Source organism: Excalfactoria chinensis, chromosome 9, assembly GCF_039878825.1.
Source record: "Excalfactoria chinensis isolate bCotChi1 chromosome 9, bCotChi1.hap2, whole genome shotgun sequence".
NCBI classification, from domain to species: Eukaryota; Metazoa; Chordata; class Aves; order Galliformes; family Phasianidae; genus Excalfactoria; species Excalfactoria chinensis.
Genome location: NC_092833.1, coordinates 17,139,163 through 17,152,765, shown reverse-complemented (window position 1 = coordinate 17,152,765; position 13,603 = coordinate 17,139,163). Strand labels below are relative to the sequence as shown.

The following is a 13,603-nucleotide window of genomic DNA, read 5'->3' as shown; positions in this document are numbered from 1 at the left end:
TTAGTGACTCACTCTAGATAGCATAAAAAAGACATATTGTCATGTAAAGGAAAAGAAATTAAAAAGAAAACCAGTGCTTTTAAGGATCTGCTCAACGTGTGGTCTCTTAAAATAAAGGTACCTGTAAATACTCTTGAACTACTTGCTCTGGACTGTTCCCCAAGAGGATATAGAAGTCAAGGATGCCACCAATGGTTCTGTAGGTCACTGCTGGAGCAGGCTGCACCGCAAACTCTGCCGGACAAAGCATGCATGAGAGTAATTCTGAATATCAGCTAAATCTAAAGTAACTTTGTCATACTAATATTGAAAAGTAGAAAATTTATTTTAAGGAAAAAGAACCAACACAAACCAGAAATATCCAGGGAACACATAACCGTTATTTGAATTTGCAATGAAGGAGAAATGTATGGACACGATTCTTTTAAATGTCCATATTTGCATTTCTTTACATCCAGCAAAGACAAGAGAATCAGAGCAAATCCAGTGACATAACCTTTCTTCTTCAAATTTTCATTGAAACTTTCCAGACTCAAGAGAAATGAATAGCATACAATAGCATATGTATAGGTAGGCCTATAACCAGAGACCAAAGGGCATTTACTTTCAAGTGATGCTCAGTCCAAATTTATACTTTGACTTCTGTCCTACACATCTGCACAGGGCCACACAAGGCTTCCAATGCACACAGCCTGCATGTTAATTCTGAGCCACACACTGCTTACGTTGCATATGCTTAGTGCTACTAAATACTTACAATGATGGCCATAAGATAACTGAAGGTAGTGTTAAGACTTCATACACAGGAGTATTTAAAAATAGAAATTTACATTACCCCAGTTTTGATCTCAATCCCACAGATCATTTTAAAAGACATTTAGTTGCAATAACTGGAGCTACAGAGAAAGCTTTCTTACCCATGGCATTGCTATTCATCAGGAAAACACCGAAAGAGGCTCCACTGCTGTCCTCCAAACACATGAAGAAAGTCTGAACTCCATATAAGTTATACATTTGCTTCACGGGGAATAAAAAAGAGCTGTTAAAATCTAACAGTATGTGTTTGGGGGATATTTCAATCGTACGGAGAGTTGCTTTCTTACACTGACGTAACACTGACAAACAGAACCTCATTAGCTGGTTATAAATAAAGTACATTAGGAACAACAGTAATTTTTATTTCTCCTCAATATCCGTGATTATGGAATGGCTTATGTATTGATTCTGTACTAGACAGGTAGGGTTTTAAATGTGTTGGTTTTGGTTTTTTTGTTCATAGCATTAGGTCAACTGAGTGCTGACAAGCTTTAGCAAATATTCCCCTAGTCAAAGCAAAGGATATTAATGAACACTGAAATAACATTTGATTGCTTACATCCCCAAGGTACAAAGGACTGTCTGAGGACAGTGAAGTTGGAAGAAACAGCCTGTTCCTGCCCCTCACTACTCTCTTTGTGAAGAACTTCCCCTTGACACACACTCTAAACCTTCCCTTCTTGAGTTTAGAACCTTTCCCCCTTTGTCCTATCATTATCTACCCAAGTAGTATCCCAAGTAATGGATGCTACTAATGCGCTACTGCATAATAGGTTTGGATTCCAGAATTTGTCTGCAAATAATAAAACACAGAAGAAATAGGTCCTTACTTCAGAGGGACCAATATCCCTGCTGAACAGAGGCCAGGTTTTCCAGTTGAGATCATGTCGATACTGCTTATGCACATGCTCTCCCACACCATAAATGTTGCTGCTAGGTAGTTTGATTGATAGCTGTAAAAACTGGTCAGAATACTGCAGTGGTCCTATGGTAGTATCAAAACTGAAGGAAAAATAAGAAAGAAAATAAATAAATAAATAAGGGATTACAACAGGAATTGTTGCAACGATTATTTCTACTCTTTTTAGCTAAGCTGGATAGCAGGGTCAGGTCTCCATCCAAAGAGCTGAAGGGAGGGATGCAGAGGAGGATGGTGTGCAGCTGCAGTAGATAGAGAGGCCATTGTGTGGATTAGGAGACAGGTAATACCTCTCAGTGCCATGGAAACTTTGCACATAAATGGCCTCTGCTTTCAGGGTTACGTTCACAATCAGCTCTTCCTGCAAAGCTTCCCACCTAAGCACCTGTGGCACTGGGTAGTGAATCCATACAGTAAAAGTCCACTTCACAATTGAAGTTTCTTCTGTTAATTTAATTTTGTACATTTCACCAATCTTTCATCATAAACTGTGTGTCTCCTAAACAAGGATTAGGGGAGATTTAGAGACTGAATCTAAAGCTAAGTTCATTCCTTGTTTGCACACATGGGACTCAGGCAATTGGGAGGAAATCTGAGTAGAGCTGAGGCAGCAGGGCGATTCCTACTGCCAGACAATGGTCCTTTAATCAGTCAAAAGGCTTAAGTTCATTAATATTGATCTTAATCATATTCATTTCCCTCTTTTATTGCTGAGACTTTCAACATTTCCACACAGCAAACACATGAAAATTGGCCCCACCCAGAAGTAGCTTTACTTTCCATCAGTCGTTTGTTTTTTTTTAAATGAAACAGTCCAAACGAGAAAGTAATTATGAGTTAAACCAGATTTAAATCACAAAGCAATTGGAATGAAGCTGATCCCGAGATCTGAAGGTTACTTTCAGCTTTATTAAAACAAGAGCTTACAAGGATCAGCAGAAACTCAGTCTTTCACTGAAAGCAGAGAAAATGGCTTACGTTGAGATAGAAAACCACACCAGTATGTTTTAACATCATGCACAGTTTCAAAGTAATATCCATTGATCTATTCACTTTCTACAGTTTTAATTACAAACTTTCAAAGATTGTATTTTTATGGGAAATTGTGGTATTTACCGGTCATTATATTCATATGAAAGAGAGTGATACGGCTCTCTTTTCAGCCTTCCAGAGCACAGCTTCAGCATGGATCTATTGAACTAGATTGTTTATTCTCACCTTCATACGCCTGTTTAATCAGTCATGGACTACTGAATAATAAGTCCATCTTTTGTGTTCTCTCTAATTGCAAATCAATCATTACAGAGGATTCTAAGTAAGAAAACAATGCTTGCAACAGTATGAAAATAACAGCTATTAGACTTGAAGCATTGATAATGCAACTATCCTAGAATTCTGACAGGTGATCATTCTTTGATTTAATAAGCATGTTCATCCTGACACTTCCTCCTTTTTAATGGCTCTCACAGATAGGCAGCTACGTCAAATCTATGTTTCTTTACTTTTACGGAAAAAATGGGATGAAAGCATTCAATATACAATACTTCAAATATTTTAGAGGATGACACAACCAGCTTATCACTGGCTTGCAACAATTACACCTCTATCATAGGTCTAAAGAGCAACCTGGGTTTGGTGATTCAGAGCTAAGGCGTGATTGTAACAGCTAAGATAAAAGATGGAATGAAGAGTATTTGTGATTTAAAGCACTGGAAAGGTCTTCATATAACAAATACTCCTTGAACGAAGTGGACATAAAGATTTTGCTGGTGTTGGAGGAAAGAGAAAGGACAGCCAAATCTAAAGCCTTTACAACACCTCTTTATATAGCAGTACTTTAAAGGCCTCACAAGAGTCCATGCAGAACATCCACCAATCAAAAGACCAGAAGTAGGTAACATACCCAAGAGTGTACCACACATGTTCCATCTTAGGCATATCTTATTCACACAGCAACAGATTTCCTGTATGGCAGCATAGGCCTTCAGAGAAAATCAGTAACATCAGTGTCCATCAGAAAAAGAAACCCACCAGTGTTACTTACAGCACTTTCCCATTGCTCACTCTGGTCACCACAATACCAAAGGGATTTGACCTCACTTCCACTCTGTAGTTTAAATTGGAGGCTGCAGGTCCATTGAAAGAGCCCACATGCTCATGGGGGACTTCAAATCTTTGTGTTGCAGGATCAGTAATCTGCACATATTTAAAAACATTTGAAAACATTGAAACATTTTCCAGCATTAACAGATAGATCTGATTTAGCATTTTCTTGTCCCTATCACAGTCTCCTCCCGTTTTCATTATCATTCTCTTTCCATTTTTATCACTTGTTTTCACCTATTTCCCTACGTGATGGTGCAGCTGAAGGATGAATGGAGCCCTTCTAAACTCCCTGGACATAAATGGCCAGCCTGAAACCATGTACAGAACATAAACTTTAAAACAACAGATGAAAAAGATTAACCTTGAATCGGAAGCGATTTGCTGTCTGATACTCTCCTGTGAGGAGGACGGTGTTGATATCTTTTCCAAAGAGAGAAGGTGATGGCAGCCTTGTTAGCGTGGCCTCAAATCCTAAAGAAAACACACAAATGGAAACATTACTGTTTCAAATCAGACATCGAGATGTGCATAAAAACCAGGTTCCTCAGCACCCAGCTCACCTGTTTGAGTTGATCTTGTTGACCCATCCACTTTGTACCCATGGTTTTTAGAGAAAAAACACCAGGGTACACTGGTATCACTCTGGGGACTCCAGCAGCAGCCACGCAAGTCACAGATGCTCTGATTAAAGGACAGGAGGGGCTCACATCAATTGATTTTACACAATAAACATTCTACACTGCAACAACTGAAATGTGCACAAAGTACTTTTTACCCCAAACACCAGAAAATATACTAATGCTTGCTATCAGATGAACTCTGAAAATGTATTTAATCAATTCAAATAAAAAACAACAAGGTGCTTTTGTTTGGTTGTTTTTTTTTCTTGATTCAGAGTAAACACATAGACAATGATTTTTTCCTAAAACCTGAAGATTCACAGAAAGAATGAACCCTTAAAAAAATCAAGGAAACATTTGAGCTGTGACAGATGCATTAGAGACTAACCAGCACTCACACACTGGAGACTGGATAACATTTATGGTTGGCTTAACATCTAGTAAACATCTGGCTGGAAAACATCACATATGCATCATTTATCATTATGTATGGGAACTACATTTCAATGTCATTTCCTAGTATCAGAAATGCTAAGGTTGCTTCTACAGCACCTTAGTTTCAGACAATTATTTTTTCTATATAAAACAAACAAACACCACCCAAGCAATTAAACCCACTGTTCAAAGCATATAACTCAGTGCATCAACCTTTAATCTACGTCTCAATATTCCAATAAACAGGAATGTGTTTGCCTTACTGTTAGAAATTAACTTATTCACAAGTTGTCTGCCCAAGTTCTATGTCTGAAGATAACACTTGCATAACACACCATTGTAAATGCCCACAAATTTTCCCATGTTAAAAACCAAACTAATTACTTGGGAACAAAGGGCAGCAGTGATACGGGAAGAACCACTGAGGGCAAAAGGTTACGACCTCAGCGATCCTGGGCACTCAAATCCAACACACAAATTTTCAAGACCTCTCCTTCCACCTGCATGCTAGTAGAAGCTCTTTGTGCTCCATTATTTTTGTTGTTTGTGTCGTATTTATTTAAAACAATCTACAGGTATAGATGAAGATAGGCCAAAATCCACTGCTACTGGTGCAGGTTATAGAGCCCAAACTAGAAAGTTCAGATCAAACACTTGCCTTGTTCTCTGAACAGAGAAAGCTCTGGCCCAGAAATAGAGTAAATGCCAAAGGAGGGCACAGAGGAAATTCACATAGCCATTAGCTCAAGATATTTTCATGCATTTATTCTGTAGTGATTGGGCCAGGCACAGCAAGTAAACTATGTATCAACAATTCAGTTACAACCTCAGTCTTCTTATCGCTTCCTAAATCAGTCACTAACCCAACAGCTTGAACAACAGTTTATCCTAACGTCTAACACTTCAAACATCTCCTTTCCCGACTTCATGAACATCTTTTTCCCAGCTACTTCTCATGTATGCTTGTTGAATATTTTCACCAATTACTTTACAGGGCAGCAATACTCTTCAGCATCAATGTTATTCTAGTGGATTTGTAAACTGTAGATCTGTATTTTCTGCGGCACGTGGAGCTTGCTGCATGAGGAAGTAAGAGCACAAGTGCAAGATTCATGACACCAAAAAGAGCAGAGTTCATTCGAAGCTATTGTTAAAGCTGTTACAGAAGTTACCATTTAGTGTAAATAAAGGTAGGAGGTGGTCACAGCCTCTGATCTGTTAAAGTACCGTAATAGAAACCAACACACAGCAAAGTCAAAGAAAGTGTCAAAGCTTCATTAGAAATAATACTGGAAATAAGAAAGCAGCGTATGGTGGGATACAAAACGAGGTAGCTTCTGAACACTGAACTCAGTACCAAGGACTGAAAGCATTGCTTGGCTATGCGTCAAACTGCAATGTTTCTCTTCTTAGCATCAAAACAAACTTTTGCCAACAAGATATTTTTAAAAACTATAACAACTAAACAACAAATAAAGTCTCCCCCCTTGAGGAAGAGCTTTCTGAGTCCTGAAAAGCACTAGTTCTGCTCACGGTAGTTTAGTTTTTACTAGTGGATTCTACTTGTCTTACAAAGCCAAACAACTTTCCATGGCAGTGACTAGGTAATAAAAGCCTGCTCTCTCTCAGGATTTTTATCTCTGGCAATCCCGTGATTGGTTAATAAATACCTCTTTGCTTTCCGTGCTTCTATTCTCTGCAAGCCCACATTTCACCTAAAAGACTTCAGCAAATTAAGACATCAAGAGAGGCACTAAGTTGCTGCCTGAGCCCAGGAAAAGCATCATGCTCCCAGATGATTTTTATTCTGAAAACCACTATTGGAAACCACTACAGAGTTCTTTCCTTATCAAGTACCAGTAGTTTTAGAGCTCTGCCAGATGTAATATTAGAATAAACCTGGAGAAGGGCAACAAAATTGCTTGCAGAAGAAAACAGGATTCTGGATTGTGAGATGCATGCACCTGTCAGCTTTCTTCAGGGCAAAGATTAAAGGTGATGTTTATCTCTAGTATCCTGAAATCTGCTGCCCATAATTCACTAAGGAAAGAGCAGGTTTAGGAATCATTTATTTTACTTTTTTTCTTTTTTTTAAATTGTGTCTTTATTTTGATTTTTTTCTAATTATTCCTGATCACAAATGGTAAAATGGAAGAGCAGATTTACAGTATGGCTTGCAGTTGCAACCAGAGTAGAACTATTTTCTTCACTTGGGATAAGTGCAGTGCTTAATGTGGGGTGGCTAATCCCAAAGTAGTAATTAAAGATTAATGAGATCTGCATGACACCTATCGTGGTGTGCTCGCTCCTGGAGAAAGGAATCAAAGAGAAGAGAAACACACTGTGAGTTGAGCCTTTACTACTCTGTTAACCTGCAAGACTATATTGAACTATATATCATAATACAACTCATGGCATGACAGCATCATTAACAACTGTCGCTTCTGCAATTAGATTGGAAATTCACAGGGAGATAGAGAAGGTTGGTTAATCATTTTTATATCTCTGTGAATGGCATTAGCATCACACATCATAATATACTCCCTATCTTTTCTCTCAAGCTGCACCCCACTAAGACAAAAAGGGACAGGCACCCATCAGCTTCCATCAGAAAATGAAAGCATCCATTATTAAAATTAAAATTAACGATGATTAGAAAAATAACAAAAATAACAAAAATAACTATTCTCTAGTAACCACCATAAGAATGCTCTGTGCTTGCTCAGATGAGAGACAACGATCAAGAAAGAGAGTAGGTGAGATAGTGAGATTCGGATCAGTTCAGATAGGATACTGACAGCATTCATTGCAATCTCGTGCACTTAAGCAAAATGAATCTCAATGTGCTATTTCTAAAATATGCTTTGTTGTAAATGCCAGCAGTTAGCCATCAGACAAAAAGAAACAGCTTAGGCAAAGTTGTTAAAACAGTATGTATTTCTAACCACTCCTTGTTTGTCTAATTTTGTTCTCTCTTATCAAAAAGCCAAGCTGCTGGGGAGTATATTGGCAGGGGTCTTAAACCCTTGATAATAAACTGCTGCAGTGGCTAGAAAAAACTGGTCTTCTGACAACACATTAAAATTGGTTGTACAGGCGTTATATTACTCTGGTAAATATTCAGGCATTCACAGACAAATAAAAGTTATGAGAACCATGAATATGTTACAGAAAAGGTAAGTTTTCATAATTAAACATAGGATTTTATGTGAAAAAGACTATTTTCTAATTGTTTTTACTATAAAGTTCTCAGACCTTTGTTGCCGTTTGATCCGGGATGCAGTCAATTCTCTCCACTGTTAATACGTTCAGACATTGTGGTGTAAATTCTGTTAGGGAATTAAATTAATGCGTTATTTCCAAAATATATTAATATCTGGATTATCATTAACTGGTTCTGCTGACCCTTTCTTACCACTTTGATCCTCTAACCATGAATACAGACTCAAATGAGTTTAAACTATTGCTACTGTGATTTACCTTATCTTTAAAAAGCTGCACGGAACTATTCCAGATAAAGGTAGGAGAGCTTCACTTTCGATTTTTTTTTCACAAATGGGTGATATAAATTGTTCTAATTGTGAAGATATATAGTAATTCAGTTTTCAGTAAGTCTTGTAACCCAGTCTGTGCTGCTTCTTTAAAAATTTATGCTGAATTAGAATCAGAAGGGCTTTCTTTCATCTGAATAGTGCTGTGTAACTGCTCTTATGGGCACTCCTTCCCATGAAATACTGCTCATCCAAAGAAGCTTGAGTTAGAGCATCAGATAAACACACCTTAAGGTTCATTTAAGAGTATAAACGGGAAGGGGAATGACTGTTTACATGGTTTGATAGTGATAGTACAAGGGGGAAGGGTTTTAAATGGTTTTAGGAGGAAGTTTTTCACCCAGAAGGTGGTGACGCACTGGAACAGGTTGCCCAAGGAGGCTGTGGGTGCCCCATCCCTGGAGGCATTCAAGGCCAGGCTGGATGTGGCTCTGGGCAGCCTGGTCTGCTTGTTGGGTACCATGCACATAGCAGGGTGTTGGAACTGGCTGATCATTGTGGGCCTTTTCAACCCAGGCCATTCTGTGACTCTATTAGATAAATGTAACACTGAAAACAATAGGAAATAATTGGATATATAAATAAATAAATGCTCGCTCTTCCTCCCCTCCCCACCTGAACATTCATATTCTTTGAAAAGTCCTTCAGTGACTTTAATCATGCCAACAGGCAGTTCCAACAGGAGCGCTATGGGACTCGTGAACAACCCAGCAAGCAGAGCTGAGCAGTCCTCATTAAGGATTTTGCCTCTGGTCCTGGAAGTGGGAAGTACTTACCTGTAGTTTTGACTGCAGGTACTCCTGTTGCTAAAAGCACAATGAGGACAATGGCCACCACCGCCACCAGGCAGAAGAGGGCAATGAGAGTGACTTCCAGGCCACTGAACTTCCTCTTGCCCATCTAGGTCAGGAGGAAACCATTGGCATGAGGAAAACAAAAGTAATAGCTTGGAAAACTCTACAAGTTACAGTATTTGTTTTCAGTTTTTATATTTTCATACATTATTTAGGTTTTAAAGCATATCCCCTAATCCTAGGATTAAAAATAAATCTCCTATTCCAGATAATTCACACAGATTACTGGATTATTGCACTCATGGTCAACCGCTGAGAAATGTGTTTTGTTCCCACCGAACCACTTCTAAATAAGCGAATAAGATTTTTTTCCTGAGGTTATCTATTAAGTTTCTTACATTTTACAGAAATACCAGAAAGAACAACACAGGACCATTAATGTTGAGCTGCACACCAGCAGTAAAACTAATTAAAACTGATCTCCATCATGCAGATCGATATACATTGGCAGGAGCAACTGCATTTCACATTTGGTTAAGAATATTTAGCCTTATAAAGCAGCATTAAATACAGAGAAACTGCTTCTTTTTAGTCCAAGTAAGAAAATACAGCAACGTGTGCATATTGCACTAGCCCATATGAAAACAGTCTCAAGTGCTTCAGTTAGAGCCGAAAGGAAAAATACTTCAGAAAAACTTTTGGAGTTCCTTTGTTGCTGACCATTCCTATAAGCATATTTCATTACCCCAACTTCATCTCCTATTCCTGGAAATCTCACAGCCACCAGAATGAACGGAGAATAAAGTAATAATGAAATGCCAGCAACCCCCAGTTCAGTAAAGATAAATGTACCCTCCTGTATGGAGGGCCACAAAGATGCTCAGAGGGCAACAGCACCTCTCCTATGAAGCCAAGCTGAGAGTTTGGTTCGTTCCACCTGGGGACACCATATTGCAGCTTTCTAGTCCTTAAAAGAGGGCCTACAATAATGCTGGAGTGGGATTTTTTACAAAAGCATGTAGCGATGAGGCAAAGGGTAATTGACTTTAAGCTAAAAGTGGTTACATTTATTTAGATATTAGGGCACCAAGAGAGCTGTGGGTACGCTCAGGTCCAGCCTGGGCAGCCTGAGCTTCTGGGAGGTGTCCCTGCCCATGACAGGGTTTGAAACTGGATGGGCTTTAAGATCCCTTACAACCCAAACCCGTCTATAATTCTACAGTGATTATTATCTAAGCTTTTAAAAATAACATAGTGCTATTCATATTTTCTCCATTAATATCAAAATTAGTAGCTATTTTTATGATTATAGTTACCTCCTAAGGGAAGTAACACATTTAAAACCTACTACTACACTGTATATTTAAAAGCACATATTTAAGGCCTATTTCTACAATGAGGAAATTATATTCCAGCAGTTCCTTCTCTGAGCTTCCTGTAGCATTGTCAGAATACTCATCAGCTGGGAGCCTTAATAAGTAACATTTATTTTTCTGAAAACTAAAACATTCAATATTAAGAATAAAGAAGAATATTACAATTATTTTTGTCCAGCTCTCCCTACCGCCCTGCAAACATCCATAGAATTGTATTGCAGCTTTTTCATTCTCAAGGTCTCCTCCACAATGTGAGACTTCTAAAACAAGGAGTTATAATTTATAATTCATAAATGCAACTTCTGTGACTTGGGCTTGGCAGCAAAGAAAAGGTCTGCAGTAACACAGATGGAATAAATGGGATGACTTACCTTAAAGCCCCTCTGTTCCCTTCATCTGCTGATCCTGGTTGTAAAGCTCAGTCTCAAAACCAATGTTTTATTCCCTGCTGTTATCAGCTCATTGCATTGTTTGCTAACCAATCTACCAATGGCAGGCACATACATAATTACAGGCAGGTTGCAGAAACTTTCTGAGTTAAAATTAGTTACTGTGGTTATTGTAGCCAAGGAATGGCTGGTTAATTAATAATATTTTGGTTCTGCATCACTCAGCAGGTTCTGTAAATGAAAGAAAAGCAGCAATAAAGTGCCAATAAGTTTGACCATATTGCATGATTTAATGGCTCTACTGTTCTTTTTCCATATCGTTGTTACTAGACACTTCATGCAACCTTCACATTCCTCGTCTATCATTTCTGCTTTAATAGCTGTATGAAGTCACTAAAGGTTCTCAAATGAGGAAAAAGTCTTACTAAAATAATTGTTAATAGATAATCGAATTTATGATCATTTAACTTTTTCAGCAATGAACAACGAATTATTAATGCTAATATTAATATAAACAGATTTGATGGGATTGTGGCAGTAAATGTCAAAAGTGTAACAGAAAAATGAAAGATTAGCACAGAAGAGAGTTTACAGGGAAGAATCTTCAATCACAGTATGCAGCCTTAATGCTGAACTGAACTTTGACTTTTTGTTACAGCAGATATAATTATGACATTAAAGCTCTACTTTCCAAACTAAACATTTTGTTTCATACTGTTAAGAGTACTTAGAAATTATTTTTTCAATGAAGTGGAAGTGGCTGAGATAGATTTGAATTGTTCACAAATTGTGATGGATGCCCTCAACTCCTGCGCTTCATCTAAGACTTGCTCAGGCTTGTGAACCTTTGTGAGCCTCAGAATGACCATTCCTTGAACCAGACAGCTCATTGATAGTAGAGCACCAGAGCTCATGGCACAAAGAAAGAGGGGTACAGCTCTAAACAAAGCAGGTGACCACTGAAATTGCTTATGGGAAAATGGCAAATTGTATCAGAAGTTGAGAGCAATATGATAAGAATTCTAAGTGAGAAGATGAGTTAATCACTTTACCTTACACCAGACAGAGAGCCTCACGTGAACTCTCCTGACTGGAGAGGTAGGATGCAAAGCAATGATCTTTGGGCTGAGAATTCTTTCAAGGTTATTCCTCAAGGTTCAGACATCCTCACCAACTACCCCTGTTGGCAAGTAAAATTTCAGTTTTTAAATGTACCCAATTTATGTTAAGATTTAGCAGCTTGAATATGCAGTAGGTTAATCAGTGTGACTTTTGTCATCATAATATATGACTCACCACAATAAATCGAACTACTGCTATATCATTAGAACTGTGTAGGTGCTGGATGTCTCCAGCAACGTAAATTTACTCAGTTTCCTAAATAATTCCCCTCCCTCTGGCAAGTGCAGGTAAGAGAAGTGACCCCTTTGAGCACAAAAAGAATGGTTATTTTTTTCCCAAGTTGGTTCTTAAAAGGCTCAGAATCAATCATACACACACACTACTGTAATTCTCCTGGAATCATTCCTCTCCACACAGACAAATTCCACCACTCTCAATGGCTGTTTCTGAAGCACAGCCTGGTATTTAGGCATCCTAGCCTCTCCATTCCACTGTAGCAACATCATGCATGTCTGCACATGTGCAAACAAGCTCAAGAAATGTAATTTTAACATTCCTCTTAATATTGCAATATATACTGCCTTATGAGTGCACGTTGAGACACAACAGTGTCACATGGATTACGAAGATAGCAATGATTCTGGAGGTTTTGTTTGCTTATCTCTGTTTTCCAAGTTGAATTTAGTTGTTCCAGGAAAGTACGTAGTTCAGCAAAGCATATGGCCATGTGTTTCATTTAAACATGTCTGCAATCACACAGCCATCTACACAGCCATTTGTTTAAGTGCTTTCCTGAATTCGTAGTGCTGCAATCTCATATTATCAATCAACTAGTACACATTTTCTATGCAATTTGAGAGCATAAAAGCACTGAACAAAAAGGTCTCACAGGAGAGTTAATCAAGCAGGTTTCCCAGCCTGTTTTAATTTGTCTACAATGGATATCAACAACAGAGCTTTCAGGTCAAGATGTAGTATTCAACTCCAAGAAGCAGAAACTGTCATGGAAGGACACCTATCAAAGATCCAAGAGGAACATGCTGGTTCTCCTGTATTCCCTGCACGTGATGTTTGCATGGGTGAAACCACTCTGAGATATCACTTCAGCAAGATGGGAGCTCTTCAGTGAAGTCACGGTCATGCTCAAGGAAAAAAGATGGCCAAACCCTTTTTAGAAGCAGTTGTGGCTAATTCCATTTTCAAACACTCATCCCTCAAGCCTGAGAAAAAAAGAACTTGCTTGATTTACATCCTGCATGTTACAAGGCAGTTGCCAGCTGCGTCTCCACCCTTCTCTGAAAGGAGATCTGAAAGATACAACTCTCTTCCCTCAGTAGGAGATATCAGTCCTTATCTGTGTATTGAAGTGCACATGCCTGTTCAGAGCAAAGACCCATAGGTCTGTTCTCCACTCCTAGCTCAGTTACTTATTATCTGGATGTCAGGTGGTGATTAACCCGCATTCATCATCTGCA

General features: G+C 38.5%; 1 protein-coding gene across 1 annotated transcript in view; it reads right to left on the bottom strand.

Moving 5' to 3' along the window:
- SI (sucrase-isomaltase) overlaps positions 1–13,603 on the bottom strand; it is a 75,655-nt gene that overhangs the window by 30,569 nt on the left and 31,483 nt on the right. Inside the window, exons 5-14 of the mRNA XM_072344453.1 lie at positions 12,059–12,186; positions 10,989–11,237; positions 9,224–9,347; positions 8,152–8,225; positions 4,402–4,522; positions 4,203–4,312; positions 3,780–3,931; positions 1,647–1,818; positions 918–1,017; positions 122–234 (exon numbers count right to left, since the gene is read on the bottom strand). Of these exons, the coding sequence (XP_072200554.1) occupies positions 122–234; positions 918–1,017; positions 1,647–1,818; positions 3,780–3,931; positions 4,203–4,312; positions 4,402–4,522; positions 8,152–8,225; positions 9,224–9,347 (966 nt within the window). The 5' untranslated portion in view covers positions 10,989–11,237; positions 12,059–12,186. The remainder of the gene's footprint in view (positions 1–121; positions 235–917; positions 1,018–1,646; positions 1,819–3,779; positions 3,932–4,202; positions 4,313–4,401; positions 4,523–8,151; positions 8,226–9,223; positions 9,348–10,988; positions 11,238–12,058; positions 12,187–13,603) is intronic.